A 26898-nucleotide genomic window follows, 5' to 3' on the forward strand; every position below is an offset into this window, starting at 1 on the left:
ATTCTGGTTGAGGCAGCCCAGCCCCACACTTTAAGGGGGCCCACGCAGGGATAGAACCGAGCCAGTTTGGAGCTGAACAGCCCAGGGGACACGAAAGGCCAACGAGGAGGCCAACCCCCACCCCACCCCAAATCCGGGGCCCTGTCCTCAAAGGCCAAGCGAGCAGGAGACTGAGCGGGCCAGTCGGCTAGCAACCCATCCTCCCCCAGCCCAGCAGGATGTGGGGGGGCCGCTAGGGAAGTGGGAGCAGCTGCTTCCCTCGGTTCAGTTTGCCTTCCCACCACGATGGGGAGGAGGGAGGCGGGCGTGGAGCGGGGGCGTGTGGTGGGGGGAATCTCTGCCCTCTGACACCTCTAGCGGGTGGGAAGCGTCCCTGGCATGGATCCCAGAGCCAGCAGGCAAAGCCCCTGGTGCCACCTCCTACCGAGAAAGGACCACCTTAAGGATCCAGTTTGACAGACTCCCCTGCTCTCCCTTTGCCTTGCCAAGAGGCAGTTTTCATTCTAGCCAGGGACCGCTATTGAAATCCGGCCAGATTTTCTACTGACCTTCTGTTCCTGCCTTTTTTGTGTGTGTGTGTGTGTGGTGCTTTAAGACAGATTATATTTCCCCCCAGCCCCGTGTCCGATGGGGGGGCCGAGGCGACCCGGCCAAGCACGACCCACTGGGGAGGAATTCTCTCTCCCCTTTCACCCGACGGAAATGTTCTTCGCCCCGGCTGAGCCGTACCCACAACAATAAATAATTGTATTTCAAAAAAAAAAAAAACCCATCGGAGGAAGATTCCAATATCCGTCCGTCCCTCCCGGAGACAGGATTCCTTCGCCTGCTTGTTCTCCTGGTGACCAGCGGCTGTTGGAGAAGTTGAAGAAGAAGCCAGGGTGGGGAGGTTAAAGAGGGTGTTCTCCCTCCTCCGGTGGGCATCAATTTTGGGCAAGTCCCCCAGGATGTACCCACAAGGACGGCACCCTGTAAGTACCATCCTGGGCTCCGGGTGTGCCGGACGCGTTGGGGGTGAGATGAGAGGGTGGATTTTGGAATGGGAGGGGGGGCGGTCCCTGGGCCATGAGCTAAGGGAGAGGAGAGGGTTGGGGTTGGAAGGTGGGTCAGGGCAGTGCGTTGGCGATGGGGTGGGCTGGGCTGGCAGCAGCATTGTTGTTACTGATCCACTCTAGGCTCCACTTCAGTCTGGGCAGCCCTTCAAGTTCTCGATTTTGGAAATCTGCGACCGGATTAAGGAAGAATTCCAGTTCCTGCAGGCTCAGTATCACAGGTGAGGGGCAGGCTGTCGCGGGAGGGGGCGGGCAGGCGTGGGGGAGGAGGCCCCGGGGAAGGGACCGTCCTGGGGTCGGGTGAGAGATGCAGAGAGACAAGTGTCTAGGATCGCAGGGAAAAGGGGGTTGGGGTGGAGAGACTGGTGCCAGGGTTACAGGTAAGGCAGGGGGTGATCACAGAGGGGCGATTCTGAGGGTCCCAGGTAAGGCGTTTGAGGCAGGGCTGGGCGCACACAAATCCGAGGGGGAGCGCCGAGGGGGTCTTGGGGTCACAGATCAGGGAGAGGGACCCGGGGGTGGGGTGGGACAGGCAGTTCAGGGGATACATGTCAGGAGCGCGCCAGAGCTGCGCTCGGGGTCACAGGCAAAGTGGAAGGAGGCAGGTTCGTTTTCTCAAGCCACAGCAAGGCCTCGCTGGACTCGGTGTTACAAGGGGGAACAGGCGATGGGAGCAGAGAGGAGCTCAGGGGAGTGGGGCTGGGCGGGTGACAGGCCAGGGGCCAGATTTATACCCTTCCAAGCCGCTGACCAGCTGGTGGAACGCCGCTGGGGACATGCGTGGCACGGAGCGATGGCACCCGACTCCTGCTGCGGGGATGGCCCCTTCCCCCGCAGCGGGGCTGGGTGGGAGGTGTGCAGGGTGCAGCTCGGGGGTGGAGGTGGATCCGGGGCTGCAAATAAAGACGGTTTCCCCTTGCAGTCTGAAGCTGGAATGTGAGAAGTTAGCGAGCGAGAAGACCGAGATGCAGAGACATTATGTCATGGTAAGAGACCCTCTTGACCACCCCCCTGAGGGGCAGGTCAACAAGCCATTCAGCCTGAGAGCTGGCCTCCAAGGACCGCCACTCCTAGCTGGAAGATGTTGCACTCACCTGCCTATGGGTGCTCTCCCAAGGGGGCGGGGAAGGGCACTGGTCAGGAAGGAGTTAACATCTATTCCTAGCAACGGTTGGTTCCTGCCGCGCCGTCTGCTGCCGCTGCCATGATGCTGTTAGATGCTGGGAACGATGCCATTTTTTCATTTGGCCTCGTAACTATTGACGTCCAGCCCTTCCAGGTGGAGAGGGGGTGGCTGGAAGCAAACCGAACCCCGAGGTCGTTTCATAAAACCCCCTTCCGAAGTACTGCCGGAGGATGGATTCTGACGTGGGCTTCTTGAAACAGCCATCACGGAGTTAATCAGAATTGCTACTTGCCACTGCCCATAATTCCAGCAAATTATAGGCCTCCGGCGATCAGCCCGGTGGGGTTAGGGCTGAGGTTGGAAACGGGATAGGGACACAGGAATTGCAATGGTGAATTAAACCCAGGGTCTGATTCTAGCCCAATATCTTGTCTCTGATGTTACCGGCTGCTTCAGAGGAAGGTGCAAGAAACCCCTCAATAGGCAGTTATGAGACAAGCTGCCTCCAGGGAAAACCTCCTCCTGACCCCAATAGCTAGGGGTTGTGCATGCCCGGAAGCATGAGGGTTTATTTCCCTTCCAGAACACTCATTGATTCTTTAATCTTTACTGTTGTCACTCTGGCTGTCCCTGTTCATACAGATGTATGATCCCTGTCCAAATCCTGCCAAGTTCTCCGCCTCAGTGACTTCTTGTGACAAGGAGTTCCGCAGGCTAAACTGAGCTTTGTCTGGAGAAAAAAAAAATCACTTCCTGTGATTAGTTTTGAATTTTCCACCTTTCTGTTTCATTGACTGCTTCTTCGTCCTGGTATTATGACAACAGGGCGAATCAAAGATCTTGAACTACCTTCTTTAAACCATAATATACCTTCTCCAGGTCACCATCCTGAACTCGTGCTAGGTTGTAAGTGCCTGAAAAATCATTTCCATTCGTCCGTTCCTGGTGATATGAGTTTGGTGGGTCTCGGTCCAGTCCCTGGTGGACAAGTGCCCCTCCCACCATCACAAAAACCCATTGTTGCCCTTGATGCGCGTTGCCAGAGGGAGTATAGCCCAATGGTTAGCGCTGGAGCCAGAGAAGTCAACCCCTTAATCTCTGGGTGGCCCAGAGACTCCGAGTCCAGCGCTCAGAGTTGGCCTGGATTAGATTGGGCTGTGGAGACTGAACTCTCCTCCAGGGACAATGCTGAGGAAGCTTGCCCCGGTGGCTACACACAGGCCTTCAATCTCCAGTCCTGGTGAACCATCCCCCTGTCCTTGTTTTTGTCCGCCCTGCTTAGCTGAATCCTGGTCCTGTGGCCCCTCCCTCATCTGAAGGGGCGGGCCTTCTGTGGGCTCCTCCCACCTTCCCAGAACTGAAAGAGGCCAGCACCTGTCCCCAATCTGTCCAACAGTCAATACATCTGTGCCTGACCCTGGGAAAAGCAAAACCCATCTCTGTAATTGACTGCTGATGGAGTTACACCAGGGCCAGTTTGGCCGGGGGGAGGGAGCCATGTGGAGTAGCTACCAAGCCCTGCTGGTAGCTGGTTTGTTATCTGGTGGCGAATGGAGAGTCCTCTTCTAACCAGCTGTGTTGTGGTTTGCTTTCAGTACTACGAAATGTCCTATGGGCTGAACATTGAAATGCACAAGCAGGTGAGTGAGGGGGGCTCTTGATTAGCTGGGGGGAGTTGGGATAAGGATATAGGAGCAACCCCATCTCTGCAGCATCTCTGGAAACTGTTCCCCACCCCAACCCCAGTTATCTCCGACGCCGACCGTTCTGTGTCTTCGTCTGGGGCTGAACGCGGAGCTTCCGGCTTAGACCCGGGGGGCTGGGAGAATTTGCTTAATCCCATAGGACTGCAGCCTGGTGATTGGAAACTGAGTTTCACTTGGGGGCTGGACCTCCAGTCTGCTCAGGGACTTGAATTCAATAGGCAGCCAGGTGAGGAGAACAGGGCAAGGCATTCCCAAGGCACCGTTAGCCGGCCAGCCACCAGGGCCGGCTCCAGGGTTTTGGCCTCCCCAAGCAGCCAAAAAAAAAAAAACCATCTGCGGCAGCAATTTGGCGGAAGGTCCTTCGCTCCGAGTGGGAGTGAGGGACCGTCCGCCGAATTGCCGCCGAATAACTGGACCTGCCGCCCCCCTCCGGAGTGGCCGCCCCAAGCACCTGCTTGCCAAGCTGGTGCCTGGAGCCGGCCCTGCCAGCCACATACCCGATTGAGCAGGTAAGCTCATGCCAGACCATGGACCCATTCACTGCTGACCTATATGCAGCCTTGGAAGGGTTCCATTTGTATTGGTAAATGTCGATAAGCGCCAATTTCACCGCACGCACACACCCCAGCGAAAATATTTCCGTCGGTGATCATCTACATTTACAGATGGGCAAAGTAAGAAAAATTCTGCCTGAGAAGTTTTGATTTAAGGCTGTTTCCTTTGTGGATTTTGACATGTGATGTTGACCGTTTGTGTTCTAACCGTTCTAAAGCTTTAACTTTCTGGATCTCAACATCTACTGTCATTAAATATTTATTGTCGACGCCCCCCTCCCTAATTTCCTGCAACTGTGAAAATGTAAATTGATAAAAACTGAGGGGGGGGGGGTGCTTAAAACCCCTAATTTTGTGCAACTGGGAACATTTAAATCCATAACAATTGGAAAATGCACATGGCAGAACTCTGGGTGTGATTATGAATTATGTTTAGTAGAGTAGCACCTCGGGACCAATGGAGGATGGAGCCGTGTTGTGCTGGTTGCTGTACAAACCCAGCGTAAGATACTGTCCTTACCCTGAAGCGCTTGCAATCCAAATAGATAAGACAGACCCAGGGGAAGGGATCGAAGGCCTAAGCAGAATGATCAATGTGATGGCTGCAAATAGCATGGTAGCGGCATGATTTTTCTTTCGTTTAATAACGTTTGGGTGGGTTTAGTTAGGAGGGGATCAGCTAAAACGGAAAGACAAGGGGAAAAGGGGGGCTGAGAAGGAGAAAGGAGTGAGGGGCAGGTGTGGAACCAGTTCGCTGGTGGTTATCTGTGTGCTAGAGATTGGCTAGTAGGTCGGTACTTCCTGCCTTTGGGTCTTAGCCAATCTGAGGGGGGCTAAGGGTCAGATTTGTTAAGGTACTTCGGCATCTAAAGACGCAGAGCCATTGATTTCAAGGCATTTCTGAAAATCCCACTTGGGGCCTATTTTCATCTGTAGGCACCAAAAGACCTTTCAAAATCCAGCCCGCGGTCCCCTAATTAGGCCCCAGCCCCGTGGGCATTAGCACCGCTGCGCTCTTAGGCGGATGGTTTATCTGCCACCTCTGCTACAGAGAAAGCTGGGGGTGACCAGCAGGGAGCCGGAGAGAAGGCCTAGAGAAACTGAAAATCAAATGGATCTTTTTTTTTTTTTTTTTTCTTCCCTTCCCAAAGACGCTGGAGTGTTTTTCACCATCCCGGTCTCCTTTTGTTCCAGCTGTAATTTGCTTTCCTCTTCAGATTTATCAAGCTAGTCATCGCAGGGCTGGCTGCCAGGGAAATTAGTTTGGAGCGGTGCCTGACAAAGTGGCAAGTCGACTGCCATATTTCTCCAGCTGGCTCAGCCCTCCAAGTTTGCTCCTTTTGTTAGCAGGGTGGTGCGTGAGAGTCACTTTCATTCTCAGCTTCCTAATTGACTCCAAACTCTGATGGGATCCCGAGATCCAGCAGGCACCCCGGGAGCGGAACAAGTACAAACCATATTTGTTTGTTGTACAAGGCAACCAAGCTACAGCGAGATGGAAAGGAGTGTTGCCAAGTGGTTAGAACAAAGGAGCCTGGGAACAAGGACTCCTGGGTTCTCATCCCAATTCTGGGAGTGGGTCTCAGGACTCCTGGGTTCTACTCCTAGCTCTGAATGTGTGTGTGGTCTAAGAGCAGAAGACTGGGTCCGCGGACTCGGGCTCTAGTCTTTAGCTGCGGGTGGAAGTACGCTTCGGTGGTTAGAGCAGGGAGTGGGAGCTGCAGGTGCCGAGCAGTGCTGCTTTTATTTCCATTGGACTGAATTAACCCCATTTGGTTTCTGGTTGCTGCATCTCCGATGCCCTGTCGCTGTCGGGTGTCAGGAGGGAAGGCTGGGTGGAATTGCCGGTGCTGTGTGCCCCCCTGGCTGTGACTGGGAATAGCCGGGGCCGTGTTACTTAGGGGGCCTGGCAGATTTCCTTTGTTCTTCGCTGGGCTTTATATTAGCGCTCGCGAGCTCTCTGCACCTCTCTCGGCGAGTCCTAGAAATCTGAGACGGAAAAATAGAGCAGACCAGCTTGTCTGTGTCCCCAGGCGAGTGCCAAGGTGGATTTGCTGCATGAGGTTTAAATGTTATCGAGCTCCGAGGCTTTTACTGCCTCCCTTGGGAAACTGTTTTCGTGCAGGAGGCAGTGTATCCAACGGGGCCGGGCACGAGGCTGGGAGACCTGGGTTCTACCCCTTTGAGACTGTGGGCAAGTAACCGCCCCTCGCGGTGCCTCAGTTTCCCCCTCTGGAAAACTGAGATGACTGTGTTGTCCCCTCTTCAGAAAGGGCTCTGAGATCAGTACATGGAAAAGCCAGCTGAAGGGCTAAGTGTCATCATGCATCTAAATAAACACCAGTGCATAAATTCTGTCTAGGCAGCCCACCAGCCCTGGCAGTTTAGAGATTCCATGAGTGGGGGTGACGGATCAAGCCCAGTGCAGGGGGTGGAGCAGGTTTTTATATCCCTAGCTATCGCCCTGTAGGGAAGAGCCCCAAATCTCCCAAGCAGCCTGCCAGAAAGAGCTCAGTGTCGGGTGGATGAACTGTTTTGCCTTATTTTGAACCCACTCGAACTCACTGTGGGTTGGAAAGTTTGACTCCAGCTCGAACACTCTTGGTATCACGTTCCACTTGGCAGGGAAGGGGGAGAAACATCATTTAGAGGCGGTCCCTCTGCTCTGGCCGTGGGCCAGCCGAGCTTCGGGGCTCTTCTGTGCCCCGCGCTGAGCACAGCCTGTCGTTTGGCTAGGAAGAGTTTTTCAGTTGACTCAGCCGTGAAAGACAAGACAGGTGTTAGGTGAGCGAGGAGAGCCTCGTGGCTACGGCGCCGGCCTGGGGCTCAGGAGATCAGGGTTAAACCCTGTCTTGTGAGGTACTTAGTCTCTCTGTCTGTTTCCCCATCTGTGCAGTGGAGATTGTAATGCTCCCCTCCTCCGAGGGGTGTCGTGAACTCCGTGTGTCTGGGTGGTGGTGTTAGGGGGCAGACGAGAGACCCCCTAGGAAGTGTTCTGGGTGAATACCAACTCCTTTGGCAACCCCCAGAAAACAGGGGTTGGCCAAGCACCCAGCCCTCGTACCAGTGGGCAAAAGGCACAGGCTGCATGCGGGATCTGTGCCCGGCAGGAATGGTGGAGCCCGTGAAATCCAGTGCATGTAATACCCCGGGGACATACCCTGCAAAGTCCCCACCAGGACTCTGGAGCAGGGATCCCTCGAGAATCCATCCTGGTCTTTGCACCGAGCCCCGCTGCAGGCCGGGATGGGGGTTTGGGAGTTTATCCCAGGCTATCAACATCGCTCTTAGCCCTGAGCCTGGGTTGGGGGGGGGGGGGGGAAGCTTGATTCAAAGAGCACCCGTTCTTCTAAGCAGCGCCAGCGCTTGGCATGACAGAACTGCCTTTTGCCCTTTCAGGCGGAGATAGTGAAGAGGCTGAGTGCCATCTGTGCCCAGATCATACCGTTCCTGACGCAGGAGGTAAGCGGGCGGGCGTCGGGCTGCCTGGGGGATGGGTAGAGTCATGGCGCGGTGGCGGTGGAAGACACTAGGAGGCGCTAGGTTGCACTGGGATAAAAAGTTGTGCTGTGTGAGAGGGAGATCCCAGGAGGGTGAGCGCCTCTGGGGGTGTTCCCCCTGGGAGGGTCTCCTGGACCATAACCCGGGAGGGGGCAGCTCCGCCTCGTCCCCCAGAGGCTCAGTTGTCTTTTCGATGGGGTGTGAGCTCACGCCCGGCCGGGCTCCTGACCCACCGTGCCTTCCTTTCCCAGCACCAGCAGCAGGTGCTGCAAGCCGTGGAGCGGGCCAAGCAGGTGACCATGGGGGAACTGAACAGCATCATTGGGGTGAGTAGCCCAGCGATGGGGGAGGGGAAGGGAGTTCTGATCAGGGAATTTGGAGCCAGGATGCCCCTGGCAGGGTAACCTCAGACCACAGCTCCCGGCTCCTCCCAGCCAGCTGGATGGATGCTCCCTTGTGTCTTCCTCCTTTGCAGCCAGTCTCCCCCTGCGGCGCACCACTCAGTGTCCCGCAGGCAGCAAAAGGCAGGAAAGTTAGGTGGAGGGGAGGGAACATCGTGGCCTCAAGGCGGCATTGGACAGGCCTGGGTGGAGACCAGGAGCCTTCTGACAACAATGGCCAAACTCCCCCTGACCTAAGAGCTGCTCCGGGCCCTGGGCAGGTCTCGAGGGGAGCTGTTGAAATCGCGCAGGGAGCCTTGGGGGTCATCCTGCAGCAGAGAGCCCGATCACCCCCCACCTCCGAGAGGGTGCCCCTGTTTGTGCTCAGCCCTGGGCACCGTTGGCTCATGGCTGCAGCTGGGCGAAGGATCTTGGAACTGCTTCGGGGCGGGTAGCGGGGCTAAGGGGGTTGGGCGAGTCAGGGGGAAGGACGTCTCGTAGCAATACCCCGCAGCCCTGGCTCTTTCTCCTTCAGCAGCAGCAGCTCCAGCACCTCTCCCACCACGCGCCTCCCATCCCGCTCACCCCGCACCCTTCGGGCATGCAGCCTTCCAGCCTGGTCAGCACCTCGGGACTCCTGGCCCTGTCGGGGGCACTGGTGGCCCAGTCTCAGCTTGCCGCAAAGGAGGACAGGGCGGTTCAGGATGCTGAGAATAACAGAGGTAAGGGAGAGGGACTTGCATGGTGCGGGAATGGGGAAGGACAAGGGGCAATTAGCCCTTTGAAGCCTGAAAGATGCCCGTTCCTCCTGGGGGGGCAGAGTCAGGCTGGCTAGGGCGTGGACTGGAGGGGAAGTGATTGGTCCCTAAGGAGCACTGCCATTTGGTGTCAGCCAACAGCCCCCCCACCAGGGGCCTTCAGCAAACCACAGCAGTGAGAGCAGCCGTCGCCCCACTCTGCCCTTTACCCAGGGCTCGCTGGTGTGCGGCAGCTGCCGGCTCCAGCCAGGAAAGCGCCGGGCGCGGCGAGTGATAGATGAAGCTAATTAAGTCTCCGGAGCCTCGCGAGGTTGGCGCTCTTTTTGACGGAGGGAACAGCTGCGGCGCCGAATGGACCCCGGAAGGCGCGCCCGTGGGCAGGACGTGTGCCTGGTTGTGTCCGTGAAACCCGTGCACAGGACGCGTGTGTCTTTATCGGTGTGCCCCATGCATGCAGGGGTGTATGTGCCACTGTACGTGCGTGGATTTGTGCACACATGAGTGTGCGCTCGTGAACGCGCACGCAAAGGCGTGTGTGATGGGCTCCACTGGGGCGATCAGCGGAGCTGCTGCTGTTTCTTTGACGCTTTGCCCCGTACGTCTCCCCGGAACGCTCCGTCGTGTACCAGGGGCTTTAGCTAATAAGGATCCTGTTATCCAAACCGCTCCTTAGTCCTGTCTCCAAACGGTGTGGGGGGAAGATGCCATTAACAGCCTGCTCTGTGGCTGCAACCTCTGCACTGCCACTCAGGGACGGGGGGGACTCCTATCAGCTAAAACCCAGCTCGTAGTCTCCTCCCCCCAGCGTGGCCGAGGATTGGGAAAGCCGCGAAGGTAGCACAGTGGGCCTTTGCACCTCCCAAGGATCGGTGCCGACTGGCTCGGAATGGGGGAGGAGGGGGAGGTATGGAGCCAAGCAGTACTGGGATCCTCGGGTACCAAACAGGGCAGGGAAGATGCCTGAGAATCAGCTTCCCCGGCTAGCCCGAACCAGGTGGAAATCAGGAAGGAGGGTGGCCCTGCTACATTGTGTGTGACATCCACCCCCTGGGCATCTCTCCGGGCTGCAGCAGCGGCTGCGACCTTCAGCGCTGCCCTCTCCGTCTTTCTCAGTCACTTCCTGTCATTGTTGTTTGACCCTTCCGGACTCAGCCCAGCTTGTTCTCTGTGTCCACCTGCTCCCTGGGCAGACATTGCTTTGAAACTGAATGAAACGGCCACCTCCCGTCCTTTCCAGCCTCTCGCCTTCTATGGCTCTGGTCCTGTGTTCCTCCTCTCCCTGTCCGACGTCGGCGTTTATCTTCCCCCTCTGTGCCCACTGCTTCCAGCATGCTGGGTCAGGCCAGCACCACACTCTGGCTCTATGTCCATGCACTAAGAGGGTAACTCTTGCCAGCTGCTCTCCGCCAACGCTCAGCTTGGCGAGGGGCATGGCATAGGAGCCTAGGCAGGTAGTGGCATTTGGTATTTTCCACGTTGTTTTCAGATAAAGATGCCCGTTGCCAATGCATACCGTTCCGTTGGGCCATCAGCGTGACATTATAATGATCAAGAAGTCTGTCTGCTAAAGTCCTTACTGCCAACCCCAAATGTTCAGCGCTCATGAGTCAGGCCCATGAAAATCAGTAGATGGTTCTAAAGACGGCGCTGGGTTCTATGTCTGTTTCCTTCCACTTCAGACCCATTTTCAAGCTTTTTCTCCACAGCTCCGAGGGCTAGAAATTAATTTTGGTTCCAATGAAAGTTGAGATTCTTGGGCACTCGCATGACTCCAGGAGCTGGGACTTTAAGAACAACACTAACATAGTGCAAGACTCAAGAGTTAGGAACAGTGTAATAAATTTGGAACCGATGCCCTCTGTTCCAATGATTTATACTGTGCTGTCTCGCAAAGGGTGGTGGAAGTTCACAATAATAGATCGTCCTTCTCTGATACCTTTTGTAGTAGAGCTGGGCGGGGATTTTTTTGCTCGGAAAATGCCGATTCACTGAAGATGGAATTTCTGGTTAAAACAAGAGAGACTGACTCTGGAGACCAGTGGTTAAGGGTGTGAGGGGCTCAGGTTCAAGTCCTTGCTCTAAATCAGACAAAGCAGGGATTGGAGCCTGGGTGTCTCGCAGTCCTAGTGAGTGCACTAGGCTAATCTGGGGTGGAGTGAATCCATTTTTCCCCCCTCTCCTCTCTTGCATGTGTGCGCTTGTACTTGCTTTCTCTCTTTTCTCATGAAAAGATTTAGAAGGGTCTCACTTTTGTTCTGATAACAGAATGAAACCAAAGGTTGAAATGGAGTTATTTTCCAACCAGCCCTACTTTTTATACCAGCATCACAAAATGGTTTACAACCCCTTACTTACTATCTTAATAATCGTTAAATTAGCTAAAGGCTAATGTTCATGTCAGCTACTGTGGGTCATCATAGAATCTAGCTCTAAAATGCTTCTTATCCAGACATCTCAAAGCACTTTGTGACAGAGGTTTCGCTATCCCCATTTTACGTATGGGGAAACTGAGGCATTGGGTAGTGAAGTGCATTGCCCAGAGTCACCTGGCAGCATAGTAGAAGAGCCAGAAATAAAACGCAGGGCGCCTGGGTTGCACGCTGGTGCTCTGTCCACTAGGCCATGCTGCCTTCCAGTAGGGGCAGTGTATGTTAAACATAGGTTGTGGTTAAGAAGGATAGCTCAGTGGTTTGAGCATTGGCCTGCTAAACCACCCAGGGTTGTGAGTTCAGTCCTTGAGGGGGCCATTTAGGGAACTGGGGTAAAAATCTGTCTGGGGATTGGTCCTGCTTTGAGCAGGGGGTGGGACTAGATGATCTCCTGAGGTCCCTTCCAACCCTGATATCCTATGAGTGTGTTCTGAGCCCTGAAGGTACTAGAAATGTTGTTGTGATTTATTTAAAGGAAACAAAAAGGGTGATTCAACCATTTGTTTTGTTTCTTTACACACCGGGGTCCCCATGTAATGTTAGCAACCCAAACACGACAGGACTAGCTTGGTTTATGAGACGCCAGAAGCGAAATGGACCAGTCTAAGGTCTCTGCTAAATTGCAAACAAACCCTAGACTGCAAACTCTTTTTTGTCTTTTCAATAAGTGTTCCGGTGCTTCGGCCGGTTCCCTGATGGAGAACCCTCAGGTGCACACAACGGTTACATAAATAAGAACAAAAATGATGAAAGGGAAACGATGTTTTTAACAGCAACAGAGAGTCCTGTGGCACCTTTAAGACTAACAGATGTATTGCAGGATAAGCTTTCGTGGGTGAATGCCCACTTCGTCAGACGCATTATTAAAAGCAAAACTAGATCATTTTAAGTGGCATAAGTGGCACCAGCAATCGGGTGTGAGCGTGTGTGTATACACCCTCCGCACACGTAGCTGCACGCTTTTAATTTTGACAGTGTCTCTTTAAGGTGCCCCCCCCCCCCAAGAAAGACAACAGTTGGAAGAGGAGAAAAGCAGGCTTTACTCTTTCTGGCTTAACCCTTTGAGCGCCAGACAGGTAGGCCGATGGATGCTTTAAGACAGGGGTCGGCAACCTTTCCGAAGTGGTGTGCCGAGTCTTCATTTATTCACTCTGATTTAAGGTTTCGCGTGCCAGTCATACATTTTAACCTTTTTAGAAGGTCTCTTTCTATAAGTCTATAATATAGAACTAAACTATTGTGGTATGTCAAGTAAATAAGGTTTTTAAAAGGTTTAAGAAGCTTCCTTTAAAATTAAATTAAAATGCAGAGCCCCCCGGACCGGTGGCCAGGACCCGGGCAGTGTGAGTGCCACTGAAAACCAGCTCGTGTGTTGCCTTTGGCACGTGTGCCATAGGTTGCCTACCCCTGCTCTAAGAGGAAGCTTGTCCTGTGCACTGCTGGGCTAGACGCAGGCAGGGCCGGCTCCAGGGTTTTTGCCGCCCCAAGCGGCGGGGTGGGGGGAAAACCGTGATCAGCGGCAGCTCAGCTGCGCCGCTTTCTTCTTCCGCGGCAATTCGGCGGCAGGTCCTTCCCTCTGAGAGGGACCGAGGGACCCGCCGCCGAGTTGCCGCCGAAGAGCCCGACATGCCGCCCCTTCCCCTTGGCCGCCCCAAGCACCTGCTTGCTAAGCTGGTGCCTGGAGCCAGCCCTGGATGCAGGAGACAGTAGGTGCCCTCCTATGGGCTGTGTTGTGTTGGATTAGATGGTCCCTTTTGCCCTTAAAAACCCGGGCAATGCTACATACATCTAAGGGGTAATCCTAGTATCTCGGGGTGAATTATTCAAGAACTGGTATGATTAAATCCATCCTGCATTATGAGATTGTAATCCCCACCCCCACCCCTTTGTGCTGACCAGTGAGTCCTGGAGCGGTTAAATCTGTTCAGAAACCCCCATCTCTTGATTTCCGTCTGCTTCATCCCTGAGCATCTGTCCTCCTGCCAGAGAAGATTGGGATTCTGCTGGGAGAACCCATTTATCCTCTCCAAATGCTGATGCGATCATTACCAGCCAGGATCTTCGGGGAGCAGGAGCGCTGTACAGACAACCTCAGGCTGAAATTTGCAGCCAGACCCCTGGTGATCTCGGCTCATTTGATGAGATGGTGTTTGCGTCACATGCATTGCATGCAAAAGAGGCCTGGTCAAAGCTTGGGAGGAGGAAAAGCACACACAGGGCCTGTGGGTATGGGGATGCACCTGGCTTTTTTCTACAATTGTGTCCAGCATCAGTTAGCCTGTCTCCTTTTAGCCAAGGTATTGTGTATCTACCTCCTGCCCCCGATCTGAGTATCCTCAAACTTTGGGGAAGTTCAGACCCTCCCCTTGTAGCTAACGGTCGCGCTGAGAGGGGAGGAAGGATGGTCTAGGGCAGTGGTTCTCAGCCAGGGGTTCGCGTACCCCTGGGGGGACGCAGAGCTCTTCCAGGGGGTATTCGCTTAGTTTGACAACAGGCTACGTAAAAAGCAGTAGCGAAGTCAGGACAAAGTAAAATTGCATACGGACCATGACTTGGTTATACTGCTCTGTGTACTGTACACCGAAATGTACATACAATAGTTATATTCCAGTTGATTTATTTTATAATTATATGGTAAAAAGGAGAAAGTCAGCCACTGTTCAGTACGAGTGAGCTGGGACACTTCTGTTCTTGTATGTCTGATTTTGTAAGCAAGTCGTTTTGAAGTGAGGTGGAGCTTGAAGGGACGCGAGACAGAGCAGACTCCGGAAAGGGCACAGTAGTCTGGAAAGGTGGAGAGCCACTGGGCTCGGGGAGAGGGCTCTAGGCTGGGACTCGGGAGATGTGCTTTCACTTCTCAGCTCACCCACAGATTTGCTGTGGGACCGTGGGCAAGCCACTTCATCTGCTCTGTGCCTCAGTTCTCCATCTGTGAAATGGGGGTGATGTCCCTACTGTGTCTTTTGAGTTTTACACAACGAGAACAATACAAAGACACCGCACAGACACGCCTGGGCTCCAAATAACCGTTTTCTCTGGCCAGACATGGACAAGGCCTAGCTGCTTTGGCTGGGTTCTCGCAGCTTCTAAAACACAGAACACGGTGAGCACCACTAGAGGGCTCACAGACTACTCAAAGGGATACCACCCAATTTCTTGACACTGCACTCTCCCTATCTCACTTGGGTATTCGAGTACAGTCCGTTACTGATTGTGAAGTGCTAGAATACACACTGATGAGACCCGAAGAAGCACCCTGATAGAAAGTAGCAAATCCAGGCTACATGGAGATGTTGCAGTTCCCGTATTGGTCACGAGTACAAGCAACATCAGCCCTGCAACCTGGGCCAAGGATCAGGGGTTCACGCTGTCCTCCACCAGAGAAAATTTGCTATTGTTTTACATGGACAGTTTCTCTTTATGGTACAAGCTGCTACATCACAGCCCTCAGGCTTTGGGGTTCTCTAAATTCCTGCTTGGGGGCTGTGCATCAGACTCAGATGGGTGTGTCTCAGACGCTTACCTGTGATTATGTGGGGTGACCAGACCAGGGTAACCCTTGATGCTGGAATGAAGCCCAGTGGGTGGAAAGATCTAATTCTATTCCCAAGTGATCTGGACCATCCATTCACTAGTGCAAGGAAATGATTGTGCCCCGGTTGCCAGGAATGGCTCTGTCCAGCCTGTCCTGGCTGACAGAGAGCCCTGATTACTCTGGGGACGTACAACCCAGCTCAGACCTCTGTGGCTTGGGCTTGGCCATGTGACATCAGAACTAAATGAATCTCTTTGTTCTCCCTTTGTGTTTTCCCAATCTGGGGCTATCTACGCACCTGTGTCTGCCTGCTGGATGGACCCCAGAGCGCACGCCAAGCCGGGTAAGCCATGCGACGGGGGCCTGGCGAGGACCTGTCTGGGCGAGGGTGGATATTAGCTTAAAGGAAGGTGTTGGACCTCAAGCAATGAGCGAGGGCTCATACTGAAATGACAATCTTGGTGCTCTGGCAGGGTGGGCGCGTCTCATCCCCTCCCGGCCTGCAAGGATCCGGAGACGTGAGGTCAGCTGGGCTGTGCACAGGGCTGGAAGCTGAGTTTGAATCCCAGCTCTCAACCTGACCCTGGGCAAAGAGGCCTCTGGCTTTGGGTGCCCAGCGGAGCATTGGAAAGCAGAGGCTAGCCACAGTGCAGGGTACTCTGGCCAGGCCATAGGTGGGAGCAGGTTTGGTGCATGGCCCTTACACCAGCTATGCCCCCTGCGTGGCAGGTGGATTCCCAGGGGGCCGCCCTTTGAGACCCCAGAGCAGCAGAGAGAATGAAGGGCCGAGGGGTCGCTCTGTTGGTGAGACAGGTTCAGCCAGACTCCATCTTTGGGTGCCGTGAGTGGCGTCTTCTCTCCAAGCGCTGCGCCCGGCTCCCTTCTCTTGTGGTTGCACTGGGATTCCCAGGAATGTTTTGTTGCCTGACCTTTTCAAAGCAAACAGCCCCGAGATAGCATTCCTGCTGCCCTTTGTTTTCAATGCCAGGGCTGGAGTCTGAACCGTGGCCTGGGGGGGGAACCAGCGGGAGAGAAACGGGGATGTTTTCTGCAGCGCTCGGGATCCACGTTTAATTTGCTTCTGTGGACAGATTATTTCCAGGGGCTGGGGGTGGAGTTGTATTAAAGCCAGAGAGCCCCATTTGGAGCTGGTGTCAATTGGCATCACTCCGTTGACTTCAGGGAAGCTACCACTACCTATTCCAGCTGGGGGTCTGACTCCAGGGGGGTCTCCCCTGCCTCGGGGGGCAGACACCAGGGCCCGCGTTGGTGGAGAAGGATGGTGGCCTTGTAATGAAGACGTGGCCCGAGGAGCTAAGGTTACTAGTTTGTGCCACTGAGTCACTTCCTCGCTCGGTGCCTCAGTTTCCCCCAGCTGTCAATCAGGGACTGTGATCCTCACAGGGCCGGTCTGGAGGCTCAATTGTCCGCGATCTCCAGAAGGAAAGAGCAAGGGACGTGCCAAGGGTGACTTGTCCCAAGGGCTGGGCTTGCAAAGGCTCCGCACGCTGGGTGCTGTTTGGAGGAGCTGGGCCCGGTGGGTGGAGGCTGAGCACTTAGCAAACTCGGCCCCTGGCTGGGAACTTCAGCGGAGAAGCTTGGGACTAGTGGATCATAGAGGCTGAATTCCCCTCCCGTTCCTATCTCCAGGGTGGGTGCCGGCTGGCAGGAGCCGGGGGGCGTGGGAGAAGCTTGCCGGAGGGCTGCCCTGGGCTGGGGACGGAGGAATGGGGTCTCCCAGCACTAAAGAGCTGAAGGCAGATCCCTTCCCCTCCTCTAGAAACCAGCCTCGCTCAGAGCTGGCCTGATGGAAGGGAGCCCGAACCTGCCAGGGGTGCCGCGCCGGCCTCACCCTTGTTTGTTGTTCCGTGCAAAGTGTCGGGCGCTTCCGCTGTCACCGCCGAGCTGGGAGCAGACGGGTCCCAGCTTGTCAGCCCAGCGCCCTCCTTCCTCCGCACAAAGGCTGTGTGCAGTGCTGCAGTGAGAGGCACGCTTCCTGTCCCCCCACACGCACCCCGAGAGCCTTTATACACACACACACCGAGAGCCTTTACACACACACACACACACACACACACACACACACACACACACACACTTGAAGCTCATAATTCAAAGCTGCAGTGACTGTCATGTACACACAGTAATAAACATGGCTGGGTGCCTGCAGTGTGTAAAACAGGTTGCATCCATTACACCCTTGTGTCCGCTGAGGGAGTTTCTGGGAATTGGGGGGGGGGCCTCCCCTCCCCCACGGCTGTATAGTTCGCTCGAGCCAGCCCCATAGGAAACAGGCATATTCCTATTGTTCCTGACATCAGAAAGTGTTACCTGGGGCATCTCCTACGGTCCTCTTCACCCTACTTAAAAGCGCTACAAAAAGCACACAGGAAACCCATTCACCCACCACTAAAATGCAGCCACCTCTGGGGTGGAACGTGGCGGCCATTTAACAGCTCCCCAGCAATGCCACACGGCAGCTCAGGATGGGAAGCAAAGGGTAACGGATCCCGATGAAATCTGTGAGGAGCTCTCAGCAGTGTTGGGCGGGGGGCGGGGATCAGTGATCAAGTCTGAGCTGGGAATGTGCCAGATAAAGGGGTTCCTTGCTGGGGGATAAAATAACCCCCTCGCTTGGACAGGTGAGCGCCTGTTCGGGAGCATGGGGAGGGGGGGCAGTTTAATGATGGAGGTGTTGAGCCTGACTTGGCCCATTTGCCCGCTCGCTACGGTGAGTGTCTAAAGGTCGAGCTCGTCCCAAAATAGCCTCTTACGTCCTTGCCGAGGAGAGAGCTGTTCTGCCCTGCTCTGGCAGCGATCATCTGCGCGTGCTGTGCCTCCCGATCCCCGTGCTGCTGTATTCCCGCCTTGCCTGCCAGTATACCGCGGGCACCTGCGTGAGCAGGTTGGGCCAGACCCGGGGATGCGCAAGGGTAGGGGTGACCTCAAACCCCCACTTAGCGCATCCCTAGCTCTAGCCAGCCAAGGGTCACGGGGAGGGAAACTGAGGCACGGGGCAGGGAAGTGAATTGCCCAAGATCTAGCCAGGGCCAGGAATAGGACCTGCGTGTCTCGAGCCCCCAGTTCTTGGCTTGAACCACTCCTCCTGCCTTTAGATCTCTCTCTCCCTTTGTGTGAGCTCTGAGCGACAGCCCAGAGAACTGGTCTCTCACCTGAGCCGTGTCCACCTGTGAAATCCAGGTGACTTGACAGGAACCTGCTGGGAGGAGGGGGAAGAGGAGGTGTGCTCTGATCTCCCCAGTAGGGCCAAAAAGACCCTATTCAAATGTACCCCAGATTCCTGCTACTCAGGCATTTGTCCTGGTGGAATAGGAGGCTAGGGAATGCTTCAGGGCAGAGGGAGCTGGCACCGGCAGGGACTGGCGGTGCCTTGGTGTTAAATTGCTTTGTGGTTCAGCCTTTCTGGTCTGTAGCGAACGGTGGAGGCAGGGTAAGGAAGGGTTAAAGATCTCGCTGTGCCCCTCAAGATGGCCAGTCATTTGCATCGATCCACCATGAAGGATGGTCTCGTAATTCCTCCGAGGATGAGCAATGGCGTGGGCTGGACAAGTGATATGCTAGGCAGCCAGCGCGCGGCACGGGAAGAAAGAACCGTGGCTACCGTGCCACAGCAGGTGGATTGATCCAAAAGGGGTCGATTCCAGATCCTTTGAGGAAGGCGTATGCCCTTGGGGGCACGTACGCTGTGTGTTCGTACAGCACCTTGCCCCGTGGGGTTCTGGGACCTGATTGGGGCTCCCAGACATTACTGCAGTACGTACTGCAGGACTGGGGAAAATTCTGCCTGACCACAGCCACGGATCTGCTTGTGCCCTGAAGCCTGAGGATTGATGGCCCTTTGTCCTTTTCATCTTGGCACGTTGTCACTGGAGAGGCCAGACAAGTGACTAATCTTTGGAAGCGGTTTGCGTTCTCCTACAGCAGGGAGTCCCGTGCATTAACTGTCTGCGGGGCAAACAGGTCGCTTCCTCTGTCCACTCTGAGTTTACTAGGAGATCTTTGCTCCAAACAAATGCCAATTCATGGAGAGGAGCGGGGGGTGGGGAAATGACCAATCTTAGGCCAAAACTTTCCAGCTTGGCCACTGATTTTGTTTTCAGATCTAGGTGCCCTGGGGCCTTATTTTCATAGATCCTGGGCACCTACAACTTGTTGGGAACTGCGAGTGCCCAGCAGCCTGGCACATCAGGCCCCAGGATGTCTCTGGGGGAGCACCCCAAAGCCCAAGCACCCGCACATCAGTGCCCACTTTGAAACCCCTGTATCCTCTCAACCTAATCAGGTAGATTAGATCCCCTGTAACACCAGTGTCAATCCAGTGTCACTCCAGATTATACGCCAGTTCCACCGGGATCAGAATTTGGCCAAAGCAGGTGCGTGGGGGTGGGAGGGGAGGAGAGCACGGTAGTGGGGGATAAAGGGATTTAAGACACCCACGCAGGTTTTGTTACAATCAAACCTACACCAGGCCGGTGCCAATGGGGCGGGGGGGAAGGGGGAAAGAGACATACTAACTCATCTTCATACCCCACCTTCCTTGTTCCAGCGGTGAAGGGGTTAAGGCGGGGACGTGCAGAGTAAACAGAAGACTGCTGATGGGGATTTTCCATTCCTGTCATGCCTCATTATCTCCCAAAGGGGCAAAACTTCTTTCAAGTCCAGGGACTAAGGGAGGCCGCTGTTATTCGACTGTTGTTTTAATGTAGCCAGTATACAAACATCTCTGTTAGGGCTGGTCTGCAAAGAGACCACAGCGCTTCCTCCAGTGGTGGGAGTACCGGGGGGGGGGGCTCTTCTGCTCCCAGCTGCCCCCCTTTCCTTCTGGAAAATGCTTATTTAAATAGGTCATTTACGAGGCCCACCTGCCGCACACAGATCTGTTTGCATGTGCCAGCTCCCAGCGACTGGTCTCTCTCCTTGAACTGACCCCCCCCCCCCCATCCAGATGCACTGGCGGTGCCTGACTGGGGAAAGGCATGCGGCCTTGTTGGGCTGGGTGGATTTTTTTTATTTCTCCCTCTTCCTTCAGTGCAAGCACAAAAATCCTGCCAGCCCAGCTGTGGAGTGATTTACTGAAGAAGTGACATGCTGGCAGCTGAACCATGTGCGTGCCCAAAGGTGGCTGAGCCCAGGAGAGGAGCGATGTTTGTTTGGTTTTTAAGGCAGGCGGGTGGGGAGCAGGCAGATCTCAATCTGGACAGTTGCATGGGCTCCCGGCCAGCGCTGGAGGAGTCTTGGCCATGGGAGCTAAGGGCAGAACGTGAAATTGACAAAACTCAGCAGCTGTTAGGTGCCTTTTCAGGGAGATCTTTAAGTGTTTTATAAACATTCAGTGAATTAAGCCTCCTGGTCTTTTCCCCCCTCCTTGGGAGGCAAGTAAGGATCATTATCCTGATTGTGCAGATGGGGAAACTGAGGTGCAGGGAAGCAGTTTGCCTGAGTGAGTCGGTGATTGAGAACCCAGGAGTCCTGGCTCCCAGTCCCTGCTGCCCTAACTGCTCCACTTCACTCCCTCCTGGAATGGGCAGCAGAACCCAGGAGTCGTGACTCCCTGATCCACGCTTGACCCTTAGACAAAATTCCCCCTCCCTGAACCAGGAGTAGCCCCGCGGAGTCCTGTCTCCTAGTACCCCCTGCTCTAAACTGATTGACCCCACTCCCTCCCCAGAGACAGGACTCCGGGATTCCATTTCTAATACTCGCTGGCTGCTCTAACCACTGGGCTAGAACCTGCCTCTGCCTTTTAACATTTGGGGTGTGATTTTGCACAGTGCCAATCTGAGAGTTTGTGGGTGCGTCCAGGGAGGGGCAGGGTCCCAGGGTGCTAGAAAGGCAGCTGGAGGGCAGGGGGAGCTGAGGGCATGAGTTGACCTCCCCTTTACATCCTGCTGCCAAGAGAGCGGATACGATGGGGGTCTGGTGCCAAGAGACCCCCCGCCCCCAACTAGCGAGGGAGATCGGGTGAGCGGCAGCATTTACGAAACCCCAAGTCTCCACCCTGGCCTTTGAAGGGGTTCAGATGCCAGAGCCCAGAGGCCCATGATGTTAATTCCCCACCCCGAAAAGAGCGAGGCCACACAGGCTGACGGCCAGCCGCAAAGCTGGCAGCTGCGTGCCGAGTTCCAGTCCCCTTGGCCTCCGGGGAGGAAGCTGTGGGAAATGGCTTGGCAGCTTCTGGGACTCTCCGCCCTCGCTGTGCATTAACTCTGGTCTCCTCTCGCTTCCCCTGTGCAGAGCATTTCTGCCTCCCCTCCGGAGAGCCTGCAGGGCGAGGAGCGGCCGGGCGGCACAGGGCTGAAGCGGAAACGGGAGGAGAAGGACCTACCGGGACATTATGTGAGTGCAGCCAGGGAGCGTGGCGGGCGACACCCGGATCCCTGCTCCTGGGAGGATGGGCCGGGTATTGCTGCAGAGGGGGGGGGGGGTTCTGGAGCTGGCAGAGGGCAAGGTCTGGGTTTGCCATACAGTGATGGAAAAGGCAGATCCCGCTCCTCTGGGGCTGTTTGGAAGAACGGGTTAGACAAACCCCTGTCCGGGACGGTCTTAGGTTTACTCAGCCCTGTTTCAGTGCAGGGGGCTGGACTTGATGACCACTCGAGGTCCCTTCCAGCCCTGCAGTTCTATGATTCCGTAGAAAACTCCAGCAGACCAATGTTCCACTGCACCAGGCCGGGGGGCTGCCCTCCCTGAACCCCCAAAGGGTTATCTGAGAACCCCGGGCGGGGGGGCTTTTCAGCCTGGCAGTCATCAGCAGACTTCCCCACTAGGGCCTCATGTAGAAAGGTCGCATGGTTCAGTGGATAATGCACTGGGCTGGGACTCAGGGGACCTGAGTTCTATTCCTGGCTCTGCTGGGTGACCTTGGGGACGAGCAGCTGGGTGCCTCACTGGGAGTTGCTCCAGAAGCATCTGGAGCAGGAACGGAGCGGGCCTGATGCTGATCTTGCTTTCAGGGTGTAAATTGGCTTCAACGCCATTTAAGTCAATGAGCCAGATTCTCTGCTGGGGTGACCTGCACCCTGGGGGAGCTATCGAGCCTTTGGAGGCAAGGCAGGGGGCCTTGGGCGGTGTCCAGAACAGAACCCCAGAGGGGGTCTGCTCCAGCCTCTCTCATTAGGGGTCATGTAGGCAGGTGGCGTGTTCACTGGATTGGGACTCAGCAGACCAGCATTCTTTTCCCAGCTCTGCCACTGACCTGCTGGGTGAACTTGAATAAGTCACATCCCTTCCCTGTGCCTCAGTTTCCCCCTCTGCCCTTTTGGACTGCAATCTTGCTGTCTCTCCTTAGTTGTATGTACAGCACCTAGCGCATTGGAGCCCTGATCTCAGTTGAGAGCGTTCAGCTCTGTTCCAATACTACTAACAATTCTACACCCGCCCAGCCTGTTGTTTTTAATGTTGCCCGGATGCCGTGGGATTTTTCTTCCAGATTCTGCAGGAGATTTGGGGGCGAAATCTGGGGGATGATGATGATGACTTTAAAAAAGAAAATTCGGTCCGGACCCTATGGAGAGAGGAAATGGCGACTCTGAAGAGGTTTTTTAACTAAAAGGGACCTTTCAACATTGCTTACTAGCTTTAAAGTGCTGCAGAAAAATATTTGAGGAAATACCTTAAAAAAGAATTCCACAGGGAGCCCTTAAATCCGAGGAGTTTCTAGGTCTCTGCTCTGTCTGACGCAGCCTTTGGTTGTGTGGGGTCTGATCCAAAGCCCATTGAAGTCACTTCCTTGGGCTTTGGGTTAGGGAGACAAGCCAACAGAGTGGAGAGATGATAATAATCCTTAGGGTTTATCTAGTGTTTTCCAGCCATTAGTTTAAAACACTTTACAAAGGACATCAGTATCATTCTGCCCATTTTCCAGATGGGAAAACTGAGGCACAAAGAGGTGACGTAACTCTCCCATTCGGCAGGCCAGTGGCAGCGCTAGGAATAGACCTCAGGTCTTCTGAGTCACAATCCAGTGCTTGAGCCACTAGGCAGCACTGCCTCGAAGATCTGTCCTGTGTCGGTATTTTGCTGTTTTAATTGTTCCTGGCTCTGTTTCTCCCCTCGGCAGGACAGCGACGGGGACAAGAGTGATTATAACCTAGTAGTGGATGAGGTGAGTGAGAAGTTTTTAATTAGATCTCTTAAGGCCTTGCCTAGACACACAATTCATATTACTTTAGCGGTACTGTTACAGCTGCAACCTAGGATGGAAGCAGTTCTCTCAATGTGAAGGTAAAAACTGCGCCGAAAGGGGAATGAATTATGCTGGGGTAAGGCACCTCTAGCAACTGTACTGATAAAACCACATCTGGAAACGTCTCTCCCCGAACCGGAATAATGATACTGGTCTGAAATCTCTGTATAGACCAGGTCTAAGATGGTAACTGATGGTGATTCTGTTAGACAGAGTTGCCACCTCTGGTGGTTTTATCACAAGTCTCGTGATAGTTGGTGTTTTTTGGGAAGCCCCAGTTCTGGAAGTCACGTGACTGTACCAGAATCTCAGTTTTCTTTAAAAAAAAAAAAACAAGTCAGTTTCTAGCCTTCCTGACTGTGGAGAGAAGCTGGGAAGTGTGACCTCGGAAAGGCAAAGAGAAAGAACCCCAGAGCTGTTATTTTAAAAGAAAAAATCTCCCTGGTCAGCCAGGTCCATGGGTTGGCACGCTGGAGGCGCCTGTCCCTGAGTGGAGACTCGACTGATTTGCAAACAGTCGTTTCGTCTGTCTGGTTGATTATATTGTAGCAAATCGGCGGGTGTCCCCCAGTTCTTCCCAGTCGCTACCCAGCAGCCTGTTGCAGCCAATTGGAAACCACCCAACGCATTAAAAGAGAGAGAGAGAGAGAGAGAGAGAGAGAGAATTAATATGGCTTGCAAAATTCCCAGTGCATTCAAAAGCAGAGGCAATTTTCTCGTGTCCTCCTAAGCTACATTTGCAAAAGCAGGTCTGGATCCTGCTCCACCACCTGTGTGACTCTGGAGCGTCTCCATTCGGCTCAGCCGATTAACCCCAGTGCACCAGGGTCTGAAGGCTCTGTCTGCTTTTCTCTTCCCCGCTGCAGGACCCGCCCTCTGAGCCCAGCAGCCCTGCCCATGCACCCAGCACGAAGCTCCCGCCCGCCCGCAGGGACATGCCCGAAAGCCCAGCCTCCCTGGCCTCCAGCCGGAGCACAACGCCCCTCAAACTGAAGGACCAGAGCCTGGTAAAGAGATGGGCTGGCAAGCTGGAGAGAGGCCGGGGGATTGGGGTGGGGGTGGGGGTGTCGGCACCTACCTCTGTATCCCAGGGCACTGCCCCAGGGGGTCTCTCCCTGCTGCAGCACATGGGGAGGGGAGGGGAGTGGATCTGGGATTCTCTGTCCCTGCTTAGAGGGCATGTCGCAGGCAGTCCAGCCTGGAGCATGCACCGGGGGCTGCCCCTGCTGGAGCTCTGGATTGGGGAAAGGGGATGCTGCCCCCCCCGCAATCCCTTCCCATGCTCCTTCCCCCATCACACGCAATTGCTTGGGCTTCCCGTCTGGTCCTTAACCCCTCAAGCACTTAACGAGAGAGCTTCTCGCCACTCCCTCTCCCCGCCATCCTATTGCTCCCTGCCCACCCACCCTCTTCCCCTGGCTCCTCCGTTCCTGCCAGAAACCAGACACCTGCCACCTCCAGAGAGGAAGAATTGCATTGCACTGCCTCCTATCCTGATGCAACCCACGTCCCCCACTGCTGGTTCCAAGCCCTGGAGGGGTCATAGACTGGCAATGGGGTAAGAGGGATGGTGCCAGGTGGAGAGGTGGCAGTGGGAGCCGGGGGGGGGGGGCACAACAGACCAGGGGTTACTCCTCCTAACAATCCTCTTCTGCCAGGATCTCTCCCATCTTCTCCAGCACTGAGGGCCAGCCGGAAGCCTAGGAAACAACCTGGTCCCCAAAGGGTTAACCCTCCAGGCCACACTACGCTGGATCAAACCCAGAGTCTGTGTTCCCTGGAGGTTCTCCGGCGCTCTAAGGGTTAACCGCAGCCGAGCGAGACAGAACGGTTTGGGGCACAGGCAGTATGTGGGCTTTGTTGTGCTATCAGCAGGCAGCCTTGCCTAGTGGTTGCAGCAGGGTGGGCTCTGGGAGCCAGGATGCCTGGGTTCTGTTCCCAGCTCTGTACTGACTCGCTGCACGTCCTTGGGCCAGTCAGTTCCCCGCCCCGGGCCTTGCCTCATCCCATCTGTGCAGCGTGTCTAACGCGCCGGGGGAGCATGAGGAGGCCCTAATTAATGAGTGTGCATCAGGCGCTTGGAGATCCTTGGCGTGCTGATTAATTAATTAATTAATAACGAATCACCGCTATCGCTAGCGGGTCTCCCGCGCTGCCTGGCAAGGGGCGAGTGCCTTTGGAAGGGAGGTTAATACGCTGGTAACTGGAGCCTGGCTTTGCAGGTATTTTCCATCCGGCTGCCTGCAGAATTCCCCTGGGCTCCTCCGCGTGCTGTGCAATCTATCGATTTGCCCAGCATCAGCCTGATTCTCAGATTGAAACATCAGCGGGAGGGAGGGTATTGATTGCGCTGTCATGCCCAGCCCAGCCATCGAGTGGAGGAGCGGGAGGCACTTACCAGATTCATTGGGAGCAATCTGTCGGCTGCAGGGGTTTGGGAGCCTTCATTAGGGTTGCTGGCGTTTCTCCCTGGGGACAATCTGATTAGAGCAGGTGAAATGCCCTAAGTGATGTGAGATTTGCGGGTTCTGCTTGGATTTCTACCGGTCTCCACAGAATCCCAAGGAGAGCAAAAATGCACCAAGGTTTATTGGACAGCCCTTCAGTGAAACAGCGGGCAGAGTGGGGCGGCTGGTCGATGGGCCTGATCCTGCAAAGGGGCTGGTGCACGCAGTCCTGGGGCGGGGGCTGCAGACTCTCTGTGCAAGTATTAACTGGAAGGGGGTGTTCTCTAGGGGGTCAGAGCAGGGGGCTGCAAGTCACCACTCCTGTGCTGTCTTCCCAGCTCTGGAAAGGGGTGGGATCCGGTCCCAGTGGTTGAAGCAGAAAGAGGGGCTGGGAGCCAGGACTCCTAGGTTCTATACCAAACCCGGCCACGGAATCTCTCTGTGACTTTGGGTAAATGACGTCGCTGTCCTGTGCCTCAGTTTCCCCATTGGGGTGGGTGAGGTTTCATGAATGGGCAGGTAGCGCTCTGGGGGGCCTTGGCTGGAAGGCTCTAGAGCAAAGGCAGGGCAACATCTCCTTTCCATTGCAGAACGATGTCTCAGCCAACACTCCCACCTCCAAGTCCTCCAGCTCCTCTCCTCCACGGGACTCCTTAACGCCCGGCCCCGGGCCAAGCTCGGCCTCCCATCTCCGGCAACTCTCCTCCAAGCCACCTGCCACGGACACCATCAGTGAGTCTCTCTAAGGCATCCGCGTCCTTCTGGGAAACTGCCTGGCCTCGTAACACAGCATGTGTGTGTGCGGGGGTGCATGGCAGCTGGGGCAGTTACTACAGGGCTCTGGGTCAGTGGTGGATTTCCACCGATATCACAGCCAATTTTATGGAAGCGCTTCTGCTGTGGTAATATGGCGTGTGGGTCAATTACACCAACCGGTCCAATGCGTTAAGGTGCTGAGAGCCTGCTGTGCAATGCAAGGCCCTCCTTGCTTCTCAGGTGTGGGTCCATAGTATGGTTTGTGTCAACTTGTGGAACTCACTGCTGCAGGAATTCAGTGTGACGAATACTGTGTCTGGCTTTTGGAAAGGGTTCTGCATTGTTTCTGACTCATAATATTGCTGGCTATTCGTGTGAAAACAAGGGTGATCAAAGTGCATGCTTCAAGACATTGGCTGAAGGGGTCAGGAAGGAACTGGCAGAGGAA

At 55.0% G+C, this 26898-nt stretch overlaps 1 protein-coding gene across 8 annotated transcripts in view; it reads left to right on the plus strand.

The window, feature by feature from the left end:
* The first annotated feature begins 576 nt into the window (after window positions 1-576).
* Window positions 577-26898, plus strand: part of TLE2 (TLE family member 2, transcriptional corepressor) — a 35023-nt gene continuing 8701 nt past the window's right edge. The window contains exons 1-12 of one of the 8 annotated variants that reach the window (XM_008168805.4): window positions 577-971; window positions 1176-1273; window positions 1975-2038; window positions 3774-3818; window positions 7838-7900; window positions 8191-8265; window positions 8855-9041; window positions 15368-15384; window positions 21297-21398; window positions 23122-23166; window positions 24114-24254; window positions 26285-26426. In XM_008168805.4, the coding sequence (XP_008167027.2) occupies window positions 948-971; window positions 1176-1273; window positions 1975-2038; window positions 3774-3818; window positions 7838-7900; window positions 8191-8265; window positions 8855-9041; window positions 15368-15384; window positions 21297-21398; window positions 23122-23166; window positions 24114-24254; window positions 26285-26426 (1003 nt within the window). In that variant the 5' untranslated portion in view covers window positions 577-947. Of the gene's footprint in view, window positions 972-1175; window positions 1274-1974; window positions 2039-3773; window positions 3819-7225; window positions 7298-7837; window positions 7901-8190; window positions 8266-8854; window positions 9042-15367; window positions 15385-20005; window positions 20181-21296; window positions 21399-23121; window positions 23167-24113; window positions 24255-26284; window positions 26427-26898 lie in introns of those variants that run through there. The other 7 variants (XM_008168806.4, XM_008168807.4, XM_065578332.1 and 4 more) reach the window with 7 other exon arrangements.

The sequence above is a fragment of the Chrysemys picta genome, chromosome 25 (assembly GCF_011386835.1).
Source record: "Chrysemys picta bellii isolate R12L10 chromosome 25, ASM1138683v2, whole genome shotgun sequence".
In the NCBI taxonomy this organism is placed as follows: Eukaryota; Metazoa; Chordata; order Testudines; family Emydidae; genus Chrysemys; species Chrysemys picta.